Genomic DNA, 21,604 nt, shown 5'->3' on the forward strand with positions numbered 1-21,604 from the left:
GAACGTTCGGCTGCTTGCGCATTCAAACGATGCACCGAGGTTTGCCTAAGAGTTTTTATTTCTAGCTCCTCCGGCGTGCATTGTGCGGTTGACCGCGAATAAGTGACGGGTCACTTCGCCCGTGTAGGGATTACAAGACGGTGCGAGTTGGAGATTTCCGAACAAGAAAGCATGCTCGGCGACGCCCGGCAGCGGATGCCGTTTTAAGCCTTCGTTTGGTAGGGAACCACATCGAGGAAAAGGCGGGAGGCGAAGTAACCATATCATCGCCACAGTGAAGTCGTGTATTCTTTATATTCGAAACGAAGTTGCCGACTACAGGGACGCCGTCGGAATGCCCCGGAGGGCGGAAATCTTGTGCTGTCCATATAAGCATTCAGGTTTTGTTGAATGAGAACTTACATAGAATTATTCCTGGACTATTTTCCGAGTTTCACCAGCTTTTTTAGAACCCGGAATAGTGGACCCCAAAAACGTATAGTCTTTAGATTCCCATTGAGTCCGGCTTTAGCAAAACGCTAGGGGTAGAATTAAGAAGAGGGGGTTGGGAGGGGTGACCGCTTCCCTTCCCCTCTTCAAAGCGGGAAATTCTCTAAATGATAAAATCGCACTATGGCCCTTTTTATGGGGAAGAACAATGTTTAAGAAATGCTTTGTGGAAATAGGATCGTACTCTCCTCATTTGCCCCTTCGTCCCATTATTACGTTTCAAATCTTGCACAAACCGACTGAACAAGGTAGCTATAGTCGGACACAACGTAAGTCTGCAGTGAAGCTCCGCCCACATTCAGGACCGCCGCACAGAATTCCTTCACGACAAAAAAGTAGTCCGTTTTCAAAGTTTTCCTTGTTACAGAGATAAGAAGCTAATCAGAAGAAAATGATAAAACTCTAGAATTCTAACACCTAGCTTCTTTAATAAAGTCAAATATTCAGAACCTGATTTCATTTCCTGCTGACATACAGGACGCCTCGTACAGTGGCCCAGTGTGAAGAACTGCTGTTTTTTTTTTAAGTTGTGTCCTAATATTGAGGGGGAAGGGATGCAAATAATACTTTTCAAAACCAAATCGAATACGAATGTTATTGCTAAAAGATGTACAGAATATGAATAGAATTTTGATTGAACCTAATGGAATACGATTCGAATATTACAAATATTCGTTACTAGTGCGAATAATCGTAAAATAAGAATAATCGTGCGAAACACCAAACAGCTAACGGCAGTTGCGGTACTGCTCTACAACTTGTGGAGTAGCCATGGCTGCCCAAGATGCAAAACTGACCTCCACTGAGGGGTAGACTGCACGAAGCCAGTATAATAACTGATCGTTATGTTATACATATAGGAAAATTACCTTCTCCTACTGATGACAGCGCCACAACTCAGTAGATGAGAGGTGCAAGAGCAACGCTTGAGCCATGACCTCCGAGATCGGGCGTCAATGCAGGATTTGCTAAGCCTGCCTGAGCCCTGCTGCGTCACTCAATATTGGTGGCCATGTTTGAGCATTATGAAACCGCGAATCAAATGGACCATGTCGCGATAACTCTACCTCCCGCGCAGAAAGATGGCGGCAGAACGCTGTGAGGCGTAGGAGTGGGCCCTGCCCTTAAAACAGGCGACGAATAAAACTACGGCATGCCTTATTTCACCTTCATGCCAATTATTTCGAAAGTATTCGAAAAGTTTCGAATTTATTCGGCTCTTTTAAATTATCTTGAGGATGCGCTATTTGATTCATTCGACGAATCAAATAAGAGGATATTCGATTAGTTCAAAGCTCTGATGAGACAGGGCAGAGCATAATTTTAGGCGTTTTACTAATCAGATAAACTGCCTCTACTGTATCGCGGGTGCTCTGATGAGGCAGTAAATATTTACGCTTTTTGTTTTTCTCGTGCGCAGGATCACGCCGGTATTGAAGTATTCGCCCGCCAAGGAAACTGCGGTATAAACTTGTGGATTAAGGTGGCACTACTAGGAACCGCACTTGTCTTCGTGGCCACTCCAGTCGTCTATCTGATGGTCAGGCAGTGGATTAGCGTACATCACGGCGACTTTTACCGCCCCAGTACCCCAAGGCTGCGCACAAACCCCGCGGATCTGCCCACTTTCCCTGGCTGCGACAATACGGCGTGCCAGATGTACATGACTGGCATAAAATCTTCCCTCAACTGGTCTAGAGACCCATGTGACAACTTCTACCGATTTGTGTGTGACGGATGGAGGCACAACCACCATATGGTCTCCGTTCTCGATGTTGCCGAAGACGGAATGTACACGCATGCATTGAATTCCGTCAACTGGGCTCCCCGGTTCACCAGAAGTCACGTCACTTCAACAAGGTCTGCACGGAACGCCGAAGAAAAGGTAGCCGGTTTAGTCATGTCATGTATGAGGCTTCCTAAAAGCGGGTTCGACGAACTCAAAACGTTCATGGCCGAACGCCACCTTCCTTGGCCGATGACATCCCGCCAAGACCTGCTAGATATTTTGTTCGACCTCTCTGGAAATTGGAACATCCACCTATGGTTCCAGGTGACCCTCGATATCGCCCCTTATCAAGCCGGCACGGGAAACCCCTTACTTAAGATCGGAAGCGGCGCCATGTTTGGAGCCTGGGTAGCGTTAATGCGGACATTCGCCGGTCAGCGAAGGGGAACCGAGCCGTCCCTCCGCTACCAAAAGTACCTCCAGAACATGCTGGCTCTTTTCGGCGTTTCCGAGTTGCGAACCTTCGAATTGGCCTCTACAATCCAGGAAATGGATATGCTTACTCTAGAAGCTTTGGTACCTGCCTTTGCAGACCAAGAACAGAAAATTCTGCGGCTGTCTATTCAGAACTTCAGTGATGCCGTGACTCCCGGCTTCCCCGCCGACCGCTGGGCCCTCCTCGTCGACGCGCACTTCCCTTGGGCTCGCCGCTATTCCGCCAGCATCGAGGTACATGCGGAGAAGCCCAGCCTGCTCAGGGCTGTTGGTTACCTTCTGCGGCTCAAGTCCGAGACGCGGGAAGCGCTGACCCTCAGCCTGGGGCTCCGCGTCGTCACTGAGTTAGGCTGGATGGCGCACCGTGAAATCGCTGAGGCCACACTTCAACTCCTTGGTCTTCCTTGGTCATCGCACACCCGCCGCTGCCTAATGGAGGTTGAAAGCAGGACAGGCGTGGCCTGGTTCAGCCTTTTCCCCAAAGATCTAGGAGCCGACACACTGATTAAAGATATCCGAGACGTTCTCCTTGGTGTCGTGATGCGTCGCAGCGGTGCTATGCTCCGCATGACCGCCAGGAATGAAACCTCTCAGTCGGACGTCCAAAAATATCTTTCCACCTTACTGCCAGAGCCCACCCCCGGCACTAGCTTTTTCAACAGCTGGGTGAAACTCATGAAAGTTCAGTGGCGGCTGCAACAGCATGACCTGACCAACATCCTGAAGCCGAGCTCCGTGCTGAGCCACAAATGGACCCTGCATGGCGCCCTAACAGCCTCCCAAGTGCACTTCGTGTACCCTCTGTACCATCCGGACCTGCCGCCGGCAGTCAACTACGGCGGTGCTGGGAGGCTGCTTGCTGATGAAGTTCTTAGGGAGCTCTTCTTCGCGCCCCCCAAAGACCATCAGCGAGTGGCTCGTGACTATTTCCTCACTGAAGCCAACGAGACTGACGATGCTCTGCCGGAGTGGTCCCCTTATTACGTGGACATTAAAGCCCTTTTAGCCGCCTTGAAGGCCTACAGGCTTGGCTTAGTGCGACGCTCCGTTGAAACTCATTCCGTGAAATCGAGCCTCATGGAGGACAGGCTTTTTTTCGTGGCCTCCTGTTATGCCCTGTGCTCCAGCGGAAACCACATTGGCGAGTTCTATGGAGATGCGGAGCAGCGTTGCAACGTTGCTGCGAGGGCACTCGTGGAGTTCAGGAGAACCTTCCGGTGTTACGGTGATAAGGGTTAGCCGCTGACACTGTCATTTTTTTTTTTTTTTGCAGCGGGCAGATGTTTGGTGTGTTCGAACTAATGCATACGTCGATGTTTTTTTTTTTTTACTACGTAATTTGTACATGTCGAGCTTCAGGGCTGGAAAGCTTCTGCAGTTTCGTGTACGCGCAAAAATTGCCTTGTGGACATATGCAGTGCCCGTCGACACATGTGTGTGTGAATGCTGCAAGTGAAGTGGACAGCGGTCGTAGGGGGTATTGCGCCCACGGGAGCTTCTCGCTCTCCAACGCGCTTTCCATGTGTAACGTGTAACGGTTTCCCACATGCTGTAAAGTGGCTGCCGACTGTACGGCATGCATGATCCGCGTTTAGAGTGAACTCGTGTGTGCGCGGATGTGGTCTTCGGAGCACAAGTGTGTCCGTCACAGCAGCGCGTTGACATGGTAGACTACGCAAAGTAGCACTTCCGTGCCCCGTTGAGCATGTTACTTTCCTTCATTGCGCGGCATTTTAGAACGCACTGGTGCTGTGAAGCGCGCGGCCATGCATTCGCGTGTTCAACTTAAGAGTATACCACCCTCTGCAGTGTGCTGTGTTTGAGCTTACCGCTAGTACTTGCTTTGTTTAGGACATCATTGATTTGCTGAGATTCCTGCCTTGAGTATCAGGTAACGGTCATGAGTAAACTGGAGATTCCTGACGCGTCCTTGATTATCTCTGATACATAGCTGCTTTTCTGGTTAGCCCCCGTAACGTGTACCCGCGCTTGACACTATACGCATCGACACGTTCTCGGAGCCTTCTGACACAACATCCAATTAGGGCTCAAGTGCATGAAATACAAAGACAAAGCACAGACGAGCGCTTACACTCACGTGTTATCCAAGAAAGCAACTGCTTGACAACACGAGAGGGGTTCCTCGCACTTCTCACCCGAGTTGTCGATATAGTAGCCATTAGTGTTTCGCGTGTCACCAAGTCACGATATTTGAAAAATACAGCTGTCTCTTCAGAAACCGGCACGAAACACATCTCAATGACTGGACAAGGGAGAACGTTTTGGTTACTAAAGCGTTCTTGCATGCTCCCGTAGTAAGTAGCCTTTGGCGCTAAATGACCATGAATATACATACCAACAATCCCGACTGGTTAATTTAGCACATTAATGTATGAGAGCTTCACAAAGAGATCAGCTAGGCTAGCCTAACCGAACAAAGGTCTTACGTTAAACGTAGCAGGCCCAGTTTCCAATACCGGTCTGTCCAGATCCAGATATTCTTGGGCCTTCCGCCGTGCTACTTGTGTGGCAATGTAATACGACATAACCCTTTCGGCCCTTGTCGCGTCATTTCACACAACACAGATGCTAGTGCATCAGTAAAGGGCGAAAATGCCCATAGTTCTGCTAGGATAGTTCCTCAATGATGCCTGTGTCTATCCGCATCACTGTTCTCGCACTTCCACTGAGCTCTGTTATCTAAGGAAGAAGCAGCAGCCGCATGGTAGGCGTGGCTGAAGAAGCCGACGTGTAGCAAAATGGTTGATTTTGTATTTAATAATCATTCCTTCTTTTCCGCTGAAATCTTTGCATGCTTTGAGAGACGCCTTTCCAAGCTCATATGCGCGTAGCAAAAATTATTGAGTTGTATATGTCTAGAGGCCCCGCCGCACCACGGCTTATATATGTGCCATTTTGACACCACCGGGGCTCTGCGGTAGCAAGCGGTGGCTATTCATCATCATCAACCTGACTACACCCACTGCAGGACAAAGGTCTCTACTATATCTCTCCAATTCACCCCGTCCTATGCCAGCTCCGTCAACCCTGTCCCCGCAAACTTCTGAATCTCATCCGCCCACCTAACTTTCTTCCGCCCCCTGCTACGCTTGCCTTCTCGTGGAATCCAGTATGTTAACCTTAAGGACCAGCGGTTATATTGCATATGCATTACATTCACTGCACAAGCCAATTTCTTCCTCTTGATTTCCACTAGGATGTCATTAACACGCGTCGTTTGTTCCCTCCTCTAAAAAGGCTGTGAATACCTTTGGCGAGATCGTGTTCCCTTGCCTTTCGCCCTTTCTGTTTTGGAATTTCATTGGGGACTTTAAGGGGGACTATGGTAGCTGTGGAACCATTATAGCTATCTTCCAGAATTTTTATATCACGCTCTTCTACACCCCGATTCCGCAATGACTGCATGACTGCTGCGGTTTCAGCTGAGTCAAATGGTTTCTCCTAATCTATGAGCGATGTATATAGGTCTAGGAGCTGTTTATATTGTGCCCATTTCTCTATCACCTGATTGATAGTGTGAATATCTGTGTATCGTGACTATGGTCTACTGTCGAGTATCCGTTACGAAGGTCTGCCTGATCATTTGGTTGATTGAAGTCTAAAGTTGTTGCCACTCTATTATCGATTACATTACCAAATACCTTATAGATAACAGACAGTAAGCTGATTTGTCTGTAATTTTTAAAGTCCTTGATGTCTCCTGTCTGATGGATTAACATGATGTTAGCGTTATTCCAAGCTTCTGGTACGCGCGAGATTATAAGCAGTTGTGTATACGGGGTGGCTAATATTTCTAGCACAACCTCTCCTTCGTCCTTCAACAAATCTGCTGTTACCTGATCCGCACTAGCTGCTCCCCCCCCCCCCCTCTGGCATTGCTCCTTAGGCTTTCTTTACTTCCTCTTTCGTTACTGGCGGGAGGTCCCATTGCTGTTGGCTACTGTCTCTCTCATTAACGTTCTGATTCCATTGGCTACTGTATAGATGTGTGTAGAACTCTTCGGCTATTTTAACTACGTTATCCATATTGCTAATGACATTGCCCTCTTTGTCTCTTAAAGCATACATCCGATTTTTGCCTATGACTAGTTTATTATTCAGCGCTTTTAGGCAACCTCCGTTCTTTGGTGCATGCTCGATTCTCTCCATATTAAACTTCCTTACGTCGGTTACCTTGCGCCTATTGGTTAACTTTGATAGCTTTGCCAGTTCTACTCTGTCTGTGGGGTTTCAACTTTCAAGCTTTGGCATTTCTTGATAAGATCATTCGTATCCTGAGAGAGCTTGCTGGTATCCTGTCGAGCCATCCTACCGCCTACTTCTACTCTGCACCCCTTAATGATAGCTGTGAGGTTATCGTTCATTGCTCGAACATAAAGGTCATCGTCCTCAGTTAAAGCTGGAAATATGTTCTGCAGCGAGATCCTCAATTCCTGTGCTTTCCCTCTCGCCTTTAACTGGTTGATTGGCTTCTGCCTCAGTAGTTTTATTCCATGACCTCTTGAGGTCTAGGCTAATTCGAGAGCTTACCGTCCTGTGGTCGCAACAACGCACCTCTCCGGGGACCCCCCTATCCTGCACAATGTCAGGGTGCGCGCATAGTATGAAGTCTATTTCAGTTTTACTTCCACCATTGGGCTCTTACGTCCACTTCCGCTTCTTTCGTTTGCGAAAGATTCATGATCGGTAAATTATTTCTTTCTGAGGACTCTAGTAAAAACTCGCCCATGCTGTTTCATGAACCTGTGCCATGGTCGCCTACTGCGTGGTCTCCAACCTACTTCTTTCCTGCCTTAGCATTGAAATAACTCATCAATTTTGCTTACTGTGTTATTACTTTGCTCATTTCTGATTCCACGTCTTCATAATAGCTTTCTACGATCCAGTCATCATGGCTGGATGTAAGCGCGTAAGCCTGTACCACCTTCAGTTTGTACTTTTTGTTAAGCCTAATTACAATAGCTGCCACCCTCTTGTTAATACTACTGAATTCCTCGATGAAGCCAGCTATATTCTGATTGATGAGGAATCTCAGGCCTAGTTGTCGTCTGTCCGTTAATCCACGATAGCATCATGCGTATTCGCCGTTTAGATAGATAGTGCATACGCCCTCGCTAAACCCTAGGACAGCCTCACTGGATAAAGTTCTAGCGTGAAGCGTTGCCAGGTTCAGTTTCCAATGGCGGCCTGTCCGGAGCCAGAGATTCTTACCGCCCTCCACTGCGTCGCAGGTCTCACCGCCGCTTTGATCCATTGCTTCGCAGCCGCTGGGGACTGAGAGCCTAGTGATAATTTGTTTAGTTATATATATTTTGTCATTTAGTCATGATATTGGTAATCTTTGTAGAATAACCTGCTTGTCTTTTTTGCGGACACACCCCTGATTAGGTTTTTAGACTGGTGACATGATAATCCATAATTAGACGAAATCTTGAATTAGTTTTTTGATTAACTGGAAAATGGAAATTTTCGCTATCGTAGAAGGTGAATGTTGCGATGGAGCAAGGCAATGACAATGGGGATGTTGGCGAAAAGCAACCTGAGCAGAGGGACGGTAAGAGTAAACTGACCCCTGCCCTCGCACTTTTATATTTCTTTTTTTACCGCTCCCTTCCTCCTGTGAGCATCAGCAGCGAGCAGCTAGAAGCGACCGGGGCGTGCACACTGCAACTCGCGCACCAGCCTACGTGCGACACATGTGGCGCACCCTAAACTCTGGCAACAATGCAGCGTGGCCGCTTTTTCTGGAGAACGCGTATTCGGTGCAGCTCTCATAAACAAGTTCTGTTTTCTGCTTGGCCGATAGATATCCACGCCGCTTAGAGCTGTGGATGAGGTGGCACCTTCTTGTCGCCTGTGCGGTATAGCATTTGTTCCAGATGCAGAGTCTACAGGTTTCCTCTATTTTATGAACTCTTCAAGTGTGAACTCCTTGTTTGTAAACAGGCCCGAGCCAGGTGCACTGCGCCTGGTGCCTGATAAGCACACTGATGGGCTGCAATCCGCGCTAATCTTTACTGAAGCGCTTTATGAAGCTCGCCAGTAGGAAGAGTTACGTGGAAAGCTTTCATTTTGTCTACAGTCGCTTTTCAGGAAGGCTATGCAAGTTTTAAACATGTATGTTGTTCACATGACGTATTATCAGCTCTAACAATCTCCTGTCTGCCACAAGAACGGGGAGGAATGATACATAACACAACGTGAACAGGAGAGAGCGGCATAAATCTATCCCATACAAAGTAAAAAAAGCCGCTTTAGATTTCTACACTCTGCAAAATAAGACAATTTTTCCTTCGTTTCTTTGTTGTGAATGGCGGTAACCAAAGCGGTCCCAATCACATTTCATACCCACTGTGCCCTCGTGTCCTATTTTGACGTCATACATCTAAATCCACTGATACTTGCACTATGACCTCTCAATTTTTGCTGCATGGTTATGGTACCTTAAAAGGGTCATGACATGGTCTAGCAAGGAATCGCCGTTTTTGCGGCTACTAACAACGATGTTATTAAACGTGCTTAAGAGAGAAGTAGTCTCTACACGCACATTTCAGATAGAAATTGCAATTAGAAGTTGTGGACTCTACGCTCCAACTCCCAGAAGCGACGGCCACATTGAAGCAGCCTGAGCGACGTCATGACCTTCCGCGCTCACGGTCATTGCGGAGCAGAGCGTGTGCATACTCGAGTCAGACCGTGGCACATGGTGGGGAAGTCACCGAGATCGGGCAGAAGCTAGACAAGAAAGGGGAAGACACGGGCCACTCCCCTGCGCTCACTGCGCGCAGTCTCTTTTTTTTTTTTTTGTTTGGGGGGGGGAGCGAAAGAGGAGAGTGAGAAGGAGGTGCCGTAATGGAGGACTCCAGAATAATTTCGGCCATCTTCGCCTACGCATTGCCTCCATAGCATTGCCTACGCATTGCCTCCATTCCACCCAACTGGCCCAATAGAACTGGGTGCAGTTCTGTGCCTCCTTGAAAGGATCCCTTAGTGCTGCTCAAACCTTGTCCAGTCGGGGACAAAATTCTCTGGACCACGTGTTCCTCAAACGAAGCTTATAGCTCTACTATCAGGCAGCGGCTGGAGACCGCCCTTGTGGAGATGGAAGAACAAAAATTTAACTTTTACCTCCACAAGTGTGGTCTCCAGCCGCCGAATAGTAGCAGAGCTATCGGCTTCGTTAAAGGAACACGTGGTCCGGAGACTTTTGTCCCCGACTGTCCATCTGCCGCAGTCTCACTGAACCTGAAAAAGACAAATCGGCCTCAGATTGTACACTCCAAACGATGGCTCAACAATTCTATGGGACCGACAAGGAACTCACGGACGCCTTGTGGACGCGTCACATTGGCGACACTCCGATACCACTTTGTCCAACCACCTACAACGGTCTTCCAAACCCCACACTTGATGCCCCAACAACAATAGCCGAGGTGCAAGCCGAGGCCCGTGCATCGCAGAGAAACACCGCTCCTGGAGCGGATAAAATCACAAAGCTATTATTCGTAACCTCAGTCATGCGCATATCAAATTCATCACTGACTACTTCAAGGAATGAATTTCAAAGCATAATCAATGGCTTAGACAGGCCGATCAGAACGGTGGGTGTAAAAATTAATATGCAGAACGCTAAAATAAGGTTCAGCAGTCTTTCTGGCTCTAATTAATTACCGAATTACTCCAGTTTAAGCCCCTGATTTCTCGTACGAGATTTTTTGATGCTCTATCCGGTGGTACCATTCCCTTTCGCATAAACCCATTCGTTCGGATGTAATCGTGCGGACAAACACGTGATGACACTAAACCCCCGACTTTTTGGACATTTTTGGCTCTAATTAATTAACAAATTAACCCACCTCAAACCCTCCATTTTCCGTCCGAGATGTTTTGATGTACTATGCGATGGAGCCATTCTTTTTTTGCATAAACCCATCCTTTCGGACGTAATCTTGCGGACGAGCTCCTGCAAATACAGCCATTCAATGCTTCCGCATTAAAAGCGCCAGATTTCCTCGCGCTGTACGGTTTTAGATAGCAAACTTTTCGTCTTTATAAAACATAACTTATATCGCATCGTTTTCTCCGCGGCTGCGAATTCACCGTTCACCTTAACCACAACGCTGTGCTAACTGAAAGGTGAGTTCATTAGTAAGTTTAGATCATTAGGTAATTCTCCAGAGCAATTCTCATAATTAGTGACACACACCGCGACTGACAGTTTGCTCCTGAACATACTTTCGTTTCCGACCGGCCCACGTTTAGGCATTTGTTAACGTGTTCACTGCAGTACTTGGCACGTCATTTTGGCACTTATTGTAAGTATTCTAGTTTACGTCAACGCCACTTTTAGAGCGTTAGTTTTGATCACTTCCTAATGGCCGCCGTGGGGGCTCAGTGGTTATGGTGCTCGGCTGCTGACCCAAGAGACGCGGGCTCGATCCCGGCCGCGGCGGTTGCATTTCGATGGCGGCAAAATGCTAGAGGCCCGTGTTCTGTGCGATGTCAGTGCACGCCACAGCACCAGGTAAAAGAACCCTAGGTGGTCGAAATTTCCGGAGCCCTCCTCTACGGCGTCCCTCACAGCCTGAGTCGCTTTGGGACGTTAAAGTCCATAAAACCAAAGCAAACCATTTCCGAATGATTCAAGCCATGTATGTTTTGAGAAGGCACAATGTAAAGTAAAAAAATATTTCATGAAATAATTTGCGAATACTCAGCATTCGATTTCAGGTTCTCATATGAAGCAGGAATAAACAATTTCATATCCGAGATTCAAGAAAATTCCATTCGTTCAACATGTCTATGTTAAGGTGCGTCAAATATCCCCCTCAGCTCAGACAACAGTTGTTTATCGTGCACACGCAGACCAAACCCGTCTCGTGGCGCGCAATAAAGGCAAGCCGACATTCCAGAGGGACGGTTCAAACACATGGCTCACTGTTTCCAAGCACTGGTTCAGAGTAAAATCTTTCTGTGCACTTACGATCCGGCCGAAACATCGCGATGCCTTTTAGCTGCAGAAATAAACTGGTATGAATTCGACCCTTAATTGTTATTGCTGAAAGGTTAGTTTGTCACACGCGGATGCTTTTGTTGGCATCATAATGAGCGTAAAAGCTCAAATCTTAGAAGAAATCTGAAGCAAGGAGTTGAGGTTCTTTTCCACTTTTCTTCTCCTCGCTTGTTGTTGCGAAGCGAGGTCAGGCCGTCTTGTTGCCGTTACGGCCCGGTCTTGTGATTAGCATTAGCGCGAAGGATGATGACGACGATTTTCGTTGTAGAAACAAAAAAAAACTTTATACATATGAGATTAGCATAGATGGTACAGTGGAAACAGAATCGAATAAAGGGGGAGCAACAACAGAGTGGAGCCGCCAGAGCTCTCCCGGTCAAAAGCTCCTGGCGAGAACCCCTAGATTCCCGCCAACATCTCTTCTTAACCCCTCCGCTCATCGCTGATTGGGCCGGCGCTCTCGTGACGTAACCGTTGCCTGTAGCTGTGTATTTAGGCGGGCCCACAGTGCTTACAGCGAGACCCACGTGACTGATATAAGATACAACACAAGCAAAACACAACGAAACCATAACAGAGTATCTTCCCCTCAGGAAGTCGGACTGCGCTCACGAAAAGAGGCAGGAATACACAAACACACGACCAGAACCGTCATTTGCCCTCTGTTCCTCGAAGCGGCGCCAGCCATCGGAAACAGAAGGGCACGGCCAAAAGAAAAAATCGTCTCGGCGCCGCCGTTAGGCCGCAAGTTCGGGCAATGAGCATAGCTCAGATGTATATCTGTCCGCGCAGCTCAGGAACTATGCAATGCCGCCGCCGAAGCCGCCGGTTGCCTTAAAGAAAAAGAAACCTAAAGGCCAGCGTTCGGAAAGCGCGCCACTGACACCGACCAGGCACAGTCCATGTTCCCGGCTTCCCGCGCGTCGCTCAGAAGCGGCGCCGTTTCCCTCACGGTGAATACGCGGAGCTGGCACATACACGCACAAGCAAAAGAAAAAGGAGTGCTCCCCCGAAAAGCGGTGCGGGTGAAAGTGTCGTTTAGGGTTTCTCGCGGCGGGGATCCTCTAAAGGGACCGAGACGAGACTGCCGGCGTGCCGTAACTGACGTAACGCGTACCCGGCTAGCTCCTCGGCGCGGGCACTCTTCGGCGCGACCGTGTCAACCGCGCCGACAAACAGCTTGCAGGCCGGCGGGAACACATATATTTGGGCTGCTGCGTGGCGGTCTTGAGTTCCGTGGCTCTACACAAGGTAACGGTAAAGCGCTGTGAGTTATATTCTAGGAATTAAAATAAAATAAGGTGATCGCGAGGGTACAGGCCTGAGGACGTCATCATCATCATCAGGCGCCACGCGCTGCGTCCCGTACCTGGCGCACGCAGCAGCGGTGGCAGCAGCAGCAGCAGGGTTCCCGGCAGCCTGTTCGCCAAATGCAGCCGGTACAGCCAGCGATGACAGCGCCGCCCACCGGCAGGTAGCAGCCACATTAAGGCTGGTTATAAATATTCATTCTGAACGACGGCTTGACGTCGGCGCTATGGCGCAGTGGATTAGAGGCACGTGTTGCGTATGGAAGGTCGGCCGTTCGACTCCCCTCTCTGCACTGTAATTCTATTGTTTTTTTTTTAATTTATTTTTTTTCTTCCTTTCCCTTTCAGGTCGCAAATCGTGATGCTTAGTGCCATATAACGCCGTTTAACATTTTCAAAACATTTTCTGCCAACTTTTTTACACATTATTCAGAGCGCTGGAATATCAGTATTGATTTTAAACTAAACATTACATGGTTAGTAACAATACGTTGGTATAGACTTTTAAGCATTATTTAGGGATTAATTTTTCCTTTTAGGTAAGGCATTGTGACAACCTTCAGTCACCGTGATCGATTCACCGTGCTTTCAAGCCTTGTGGCTGTACAGGCTGCAGTTGGTGAATACGCTTCCCGGCAACTGGCCGAGTCACGCCAAGAGCAGCAGAGGCTTGAGAGGCACTTCTTGCGAGCCAGCACACTGGAGTTCGAGCAACACAGCGAGAGCCATGGCCACGCCCACCGTCGGAACGAGTGGATTCTGCGACGTCGCGCGAGGCAACGAGGTGACGAGCGTTGCACGCAGTGGAACCACGACCGCTTCCTCGGACTCCGAATTCGAGGCGTTCTCTGGTGGCCGGGGCATCACGATGTCGCAGAAGTATCCCCTGCCCCCTCGTCGCAGCCTCCGGGAGCTCATCTGTCTCCGATGGAAGTCTTGGCTGCCTGTGGCCCGGGACGCTGTCCAGGGTGACGTCCCCGTCGCCGCCGCAGCGTCTTCATCCGCTGCGCGTGACCAGCCAGGGCTTCCAACAGCAGACGGGGTATGAAAGAGGTCGTCGCTGCTGTCGATAAGTACAGGTTAGGCAACTGCTGCTGGTGTTGGATACGTTGACTGTGCTCATACGGACGAGAGGCCAGCTCAAGACGCATTACGGGCGCGCTGGAGGTAACCAGAACTCTATGGACGACACTACGTTCGAGAAAACTTGGCTTCATGCGCTGCAGGCAAGCCTCCATTTCTAACCGCAACGAATTCCCCGTTAGTGTTCAAAATGCGGCAGGATTTCGCCTGTCCCAAAATCTCTTAATTAACGTCATGTGCGATTAATCAGGACACCGTATCCAGAGCTGCGTAGAGTAAATTTCACAGACTTTCCGAGCGCAAAATTTTCTAACGCGTTATTCAGATGTATGCTTCTCATTTGTCCGGGCCCTGCCAATTACGTCGCGAAGGCATGCGAAGACAGTTTTCCCTCGTCGAACAGGATTTCTGAGCAGAAGTAGTTATCACCGATCGGTCGAAGCCAAAAGGTAGAATCAGAATTTCCCCCTGCGATACTATTCGACTGTCTCTCTTAACTGGGTGTGTTATCCATTATAGGGCAGCTCTTGAAGTACTGAAAAGTTTACACCGTTATAATATACCGCTTGGGACCTCATGGCTGTACAGACCGCAGTTGACGAATCGGCGACCGGTACGCCTGTTCGATCAGCCGTTCTTCTGTACAAAAAGAAAATCGCCGCTGGGCCGAGAGTCTTTACAGCGTCGTCTCCTTTAACTTCTTAAAAGTCAGCTTTGTGAGGGGCTTTATCCGTAGTAATAGGCGTCTTTGACGGCATTGTATGACTTAAATGAAAAAACCCGCGCTCTCACTAGCCAAAGATAATATTGACCGGCAGGTGCCGAGAATAAAGAACACGTGGTCTTGCCAGGGGGTGTTTTCGGTGTTGCAGCATTTCTTCTCCCGTGTCAGGGCACTCAAGACTGTTGATGCGTGAGCATTAGACGAATCTGTGCACGAGGAAATGGCGACCGCCGTCTCTCAGTAGCCTGGGGAAAGCAGGTTGCCCACAACCGGGTGGGCAGGTGGCAACAGTATGCCACCTCGGACATAACGACCTTTCGGGTGTTAACCTCAGATATAACGAACCTTAATGTGCTGACCTCGGATATAACGAACTTTAATGTGTAAACCGCGAACATAATGAACGTTCGGCTGCTAGCGCATTCAAACGATGCACCAAGGATCGCCTAAGAGTTCTTATTTCTAGCTCCTCCGGCGTTCTTTGAACGGTTGACCACGAATAAGTGGAGGGTCACTTCGCCCGTGTAGGGATTACAAGACGGTCCGAGTTGGGGATTTCCGAACGAGGAAAGCATGCTCGGCGACGCCCGGCAACGGATGCCGTTTTAAGCCTTCGTTTGGTAGGGAACCATATCGACTAAAAGGCGGCAGGCGAAGTAACCATATCATCTGCACAGTGTAGTCGTGTATTCTTTATGTTCGAAACGAAGTTGCCGACTATAGGGACGCCGTCGGAACGCCTCAGAGTGCGGCAATCTTGTGCTGTCCACATAAGCATTCAGGTTTTGTTGAATGAACACTTAACTGTCCAGGACAGAGAATGCGTATTCCTGGACTAGATTTCCAATTTCACCAGCTTTTTTAGAACCCGGAATAGAGGATCCCAAAAACGTACAGCCTTTTTACTCCCATTGAGTCCGCCTTTAGCAAAACGCTAGGGGTGGAATTAAGAGATGGGGGGAGGGGGTGGGCTGGGAGGGTGACCGCTTGCCTTCCCCCATTTCCAAAGCGGGAGATTCTCTAAATGGTGAAATCGCACTATGCCCCATTTTCTGCGGAAGAATGTTTAAGAAATGCTTTTTGAAAATAGGATCATAACCTCCATAAATTCCCTTTCGCCCCATTATTATCTTTGAAATTTTCCACAAACGGTCTAAATAAGGTAACCATAGTCGGATACAACTTAAGTCTCCAGTGAAGCTCCGCCCATATTAAGGACCGCAGCACAGAATCCCTTCACGACAAAAAAAGAAGTAGTCCGTTTTCAAAGCTTTTCTGGTTACCTAGATAAGAAACTAATCACAAAAAAAATTATCAAGCTCTATAATTTTGATACCTGGCGTTGTAAATGAAGTCAAACTTTAAGAACCTAATTTCATTTCCTGTTGAAACACAGGACGCCTCGTACAGTGTCCCAGTGTGAAGAACTTCTGTTTTTTTTCTAAGTTGTATCCTACCATAGGGGACGTGTGCAAATAGTACTTTTCGAAACCAAATCGAATGCGAATAGTATTGATAAAAGATGAACAGAATATGAATCGAATTGTGATAGAACGTAATCGAATACGATTCGAATATTGCAAATATTCGTTACTAGTGCGAATAATCGTGGGAAACACCAAAGTGCTAACGGCAGTTGCGGTACGGCTCTATAACTTGTGTACTAGGCATGGCTGCCCAAGATGCAAAACTGATCTCCACTGAAGGGCAGACTGCCTGAAGCCAGTATAATAATTGATCGTTATGTTATACATAGAGGACAATAACCTTTTGCTAGTGATGACAGCGCCACAACTCAGTAGATGAAAGGAGCTAGAGCAAAGTTAGAGCCATGACCTCCGAGATCGAGCGTCAAAGCAGCGTTTGTTAAACCTGCTTGAGCCCTGCTGCATCACCCAATCTTGGAGGCCATGTATGAGCATTATGAAACCGCGAATCAAATGGACCATGTCGCGATAACTCTGCCTCCAGCGCAGAAAGATGGCGGTAGAGCGCTATGAGGCGTAGGTGTGGGCCCTTCCCTTGAAACAGTCGACCGAGAAAACTACGGCTTGCCTTATTTCACTTTCATGCCAATTATTGGAAACTATTCAAAAAATTCCGAATTTATTCGGCCCTTTTAAATAATCTTGAACATGCGCTATCTGATTCATTCGACGAATCAAATAAGAAGATATTCTATTAGTTCCAAGCTGTGATGAGACAGGGGACAGCATAATTTTAGGCGTTTTAATAAATCAGATAGAGTGCCTCGCCCGCACCACTAATCTATCGCGGGTGGTGTGATCCGGCAGTAAAAATTTACACTTTTTGTTTTTCTCAGGCGCAGGATCACGGCGCTCTTGAAGTCTTCGCCCGTCAGGCAAACTGCGCTCTGAGCCTGTGGATTAAGGTGGCCCTACTAGGAACAACACTTGTCTGCGTCGTCACTCCAATCATCTATCTGATAGTTACGAACTGGATTCACCTCCAGCACGGCGAATTTTTTCATCCCACTACCCCAAAGCTGCAAACTGACCCCACGGATCTGCCCCTGTTCTCTGGCTGCGACAGTACGGCGTGCCAGAGGTACAAGGCTAGCATAGAATCTTCCCTGAACTGGTCTACAGACCCATGTGAAAAACTTCTACAGATTTGTATGTGACGGCTGGAGGCAGCAGCACCATATGGTCTCTATTCTCGACGTAGCCGAAGAGGGAATGTACAACCTTGCATTGAATTCCGTTAACTGGGCTCCCCGGTTCCCGAGAAGGCACGGCACTTCAACAAGGCCAGCACGGAACGCCGAAGAAAAGGTAGCCGGTTTAGTCATGTCATGCATGAGGCATTCTAACAGCGGTTTCGACGAACTGAAAACGTTCATGGCCCAACACCACCTCCCATGGCCGATGACATCCCGCAAAGACCTGCTGGATATTTTGTTCGACCTCTCCGGAAATTGGAACATCCACCTATGGTTCCAGGTGACTCTCGATCTTGCCCCTTATCAGGCCGGGACGGGAAACCCCTTACTGAAGATCGGAAGCAGCGCCATGTTTGGAGCCTGAGTAGCGTTAATGCGGACATTCGGCGGTCAGCGAAGGGGAACCGATCCGTCCCTCCGCTACCAAAAGTACCTCCAGAACATGCTGGCTCTTTTCGGCGTTTCCGAGTTGCGGGCCTCCGAATTGGCTTCTAAAATCCAGGAAATGGATATGCTTACTTTAGAAGCGTTGGCAACCGCCATTGCAGACCCAGAACAGAAACTTCTGCGGCTGCCGATCCCGAATTTGAGTCAGGACGTGACTCCCGGTTTCCCCACCGACCGCTGGGCCCTCCTCGTCGACGTGCACTTCCCTTGGGCTCGCCGCTATTCCGCCAACATCGAGGTACATGCGGAGAAGCCCAGCCTGCTCAGGGCTGTTGGTTACCTTCTGCGGCTCAAGTCCGAGACGCGGGAAGCACTGACCCTCAGCCTGGGGCTTCGCGTAGTCACTGAGCTAGGCTGGATGGCGCACCGGGAAATCGCTGAGGCCACACTTCAACTCCTTGGTCTTCCTTGGTCATCGCACAACCGCCGCTGCCTATTGGAGGTTGAAAGCAGAAAAGGCGTGGCCTGGTTCAGCCTTTTCCCCAAAGATCCAGGAGCCGACAGTCTGATTCATGATATCCGAGACGTTCTCCTTGGTGTTGTGATGCGTCGCAGCGGTGCTGTGCTCCGTATGACCGCCAGGAAGGAAACCACTCAGTCGGACGTCCAAAAATATCTTGCCAGCGTACTGCCACAGCCCACCCCCGGCACTAGCTTTTTCAACAGCTGGGTGAAACTCATGAAAGTTCAGTGGCGGCTGCAACAGCTTGACCTGACCAACATCCTGAAGCCCAGGTCCGTGCTGAGCCACAAATGGAGCGTGCATGGCGCACTAATAGCCTCCGAATACTTCTTCGTGTTCCCTCTGTACCATCCGGACCTGCCGCCGGCCGTCAACTACGGCGGTGCAGGCAGGCTGCTTGCAGATGAAGTTCTTGGGGAACTCTTCTTCGCGCCCACCAAAGACCAGCAGCAAGTGGCTCGTCACTACTACCTGAGTGAAGCCAACGAGACTGACGGTGCCCTGCAGGAGTGGTCCCCGCATTACGTGGACACGAAAGCCCTTTTAGCTGCCTTGAAGGCCTACAGGCTTGCTTTAATCCGACGCTCCGCTGACACTCATTCCGCGAAATCGAGCCTCATAGCAGACAAGCTTTTTTTCGTGGCCTCCTGCTATGCCCTCTGCTCAAGCGGGAACCACATTGGCGAGTTCTACGGAGATGCGGAGCAGCGTTGCAACGTCGCCGCCAGGGCACTTGTGGATTTCAGGAGAGCCTTCGAGTGTTATGGTCATAAGGGTTAGCCATTGACGCTGCTGTTTTTTTTTCGCTGCAGGCAGCTTTTTGGTGTCTTTGAACTAATGCACTCGTCGACGTTTTTTTTTTATTACATCATTTGTACATGTCGAGCTTCAGGGCTGGGAAACTTCTGCAGTTTCTTGTACGCGCAAAAACTGCCTTGTGGACATGTGCACTGCCCGTCGACACATGTGGGTGTGAATGCTGCAGGTGAAGTGGACAGAGATCGTCTGAGGTATTCCGCCCACGGGAGCATCTCGCTCTCCCAACGCGCTTTCCATGTGAAGCATGTAGTGGTTTCCCACATGCTGTGCAGTGGCTGCCGACTGTACAGCATGTATGATCCGCGTTTAGGGTGGACTGTAAGGTTGACGGTTGCTGTTGCACGGTGCACGGTTGCTGTTGGGGCAAAAAATGTTCTCGGAGGACGGTGCAGGAGATTACCTGCACTACCGCGATTTCGCAGCCTCCGGTCTCCTGTAGCAATCTCCAAGAAGAGCTTCGATTCGAAACGAGCTCACAATGAGGGCGTCCTCGGAGACAGTGCGACCGCGCTACTTTATAAAATGCGAGCCCCCAACAGCGCGCTGGGGCGCGCGACGTGCACGCTTTGTCCGCGGAGTCGGGACGCCTCAAGGAGACCATCGCTGCCGTTACTGTTTTTACTTTAATAACCTGAGCAGCCATCTGGAAGAAGCGCGGTCATCTCTAAGTTAATATCTCCGGCACAATTAACAAGCTTCTTGCCTACTTTATGTCGCTCAGCGTCAGGTTCTCTCCTTTTTTTTCGAAAAAGGAACGATGAATGGTAAGACACAGTAACCGTTTTAACGCTCAGATTATACCACCAGGTTGACACTGAGTCCAATGCCTCTCACTTAAAATCAGTAAACTTTTTAGTCACCGCACTTTCCGTGCTTATTTTGAGAACTAATTAGAGCCGGTCGTATTTCTCGGCTGGGTCATGTTGTAACACTTTTGCAGCTCGCCTATGTTCCGTGATATCAGTCTCCAAATTTCTGACTCGGTCGGTCTGCTTGCGCATTCCAGGCAGCGGACACTGGCCTAAAACTCCACCCCAGTTTCAGGAAGCTGTCGTAAATGGCATCCCGTTTGCCAACATGGCGGTGGCCTGTAGCTGATAGCTGTTCCTATTTCACTTTTGGCGAGATTAATCGAAGAAGTGCCATACACAAAACATGCATCGCACAATCGACGAATATCACGCTGCTCGTGAACATGCTGCGTGGGTAACTTCGCGGAATTAGTCGAAATTTCGAGGCGGTTATTATTGGACATGATCTTGAAACGATAATCTGGCAGTGTCATAGGCTATAATTGCGAACGCCTATGAGCTTGCAATACAAGCACCCCTGCTAACTGCAGTTACTGAGGCTAAACTTGAAAGAACGGGAACGACAGTGCACGTGGGGCACGCGCCGCCAGCGCTTACTAGCTGCGTAGTGCGCGAGGTTAATTTGTGAATACCACGGTTAATACTAAGCACTTGCAGTAACCACGAAGGACGGGACAACGAGGGAGATGGCAGCGCAAGGGGTGACTGGTAACCACTCGCTCGCTCCACGCTCACAAAAATGGATTTTGCCTTTCTGCTTCCTCGGTGTTTCCTCTGTTTCTTGAATCAGCTTTTTACTGGTTCTTCCTTTCAAGCAATTCGCTGTTTTATTTTTGTTTATATTAATAATATTGCCAAAGACATCGATGATTTTGTAATAGTGAAACTGTTTGCGGACGACTGTGTTTTGTAGAGTTATAAGCACTGCTTCAAAACAAACTTTGTTCACTGAAAACTTTTCTTACTTTCCGGACTGGTGTGAAGAGAGTGGTATGAAGATTGCATTTACTAAGCCTGCTTTTATAACAAACAACAAATAAAAAGCCTCTTGATTACAATTACCACATATAGGACCTGTTTATTCAGTGTGTTACTGGCAAATACCTAGGCCTAGCTATATGGGACCTGTATGGGACCCTACCTCTATGGCACCCTAGTCATGACAACTTAATTAATGATCTTGAGATGGCGCAGAATAACTCTGCAGTTTTAGCCTTGCTAACTACAACGGCACAGCGAGTATAACTACTATGAAGCCTAATCTCTGCCTCCCATCACTGACATCGCGTAGAAAGGTGTTTCGTATAGCCCTGTTTAGCACGTTGCACCATATCCAACCCTTCGTGATCATCTCATCCCCTAGCCAATTTATTTATCCCGCCTCATTTATTATAATCACAAAGTCGGAATTGTGTCATACAACACGAAATTCTCGCAGTCATTCCTGCCGCGAACCTCCCGTGACTGGAACCACCTTCCCGCAGAAGTTGCTGGAATTCTTGGCACAGGACCACTG

General features: G+C 48.7%; 1 protein-coding gene and 2 pseudogenes across 1 annotated transcript in view; all 3 read left to right on the forward strand.

Moving 5' to 3' along the window:
- LOC149355634 (endothelin-converting enzyme-like 1) overlaps window positions 1-3,952 on the forward strand; it is a 6,905-nt gene extending 2,953 nt beyond the window's left edge. Inside the window, exon 2 of the mRNA XM_089575347.1 lies at window positions 1,910-3,952. Within this exon, the coding sequence (XP_089431473.1) occupies window positions 1,910-3,952 (2,043 nt within the window). The remainder of the gene's footprint in view (window positions 1-1,909) is intronic.
- The window catches only part of LOC149355633 (uncharacterized), a 430,506-nt pseudogene that overhangs the window by 32,911 nt on the left and 375,991 nt on the right, over window positions 1-21,604 (forward strand).
- On the forward strand, window positions 13,785-19,237 carry LOC149355635 (endothelin-converting enzyme-like 1; annotated as a pseudogene).

The sequence above is a fragment of the Amblyomma mixtum genome, chromosome 3 (assembly GCF_055824585.1).
Source record: "Amblyomma mixtum isolate Tamu chromosome 3, ASM5582458v1, whole genome shotgun sequence".
NCBI classification, from domain to species: Eukaryota; Metazoa; Arthropoda; class Arachnida; order Ixodida; family Ixodidae; genus Amblyomma; species Amblyomma mixtum.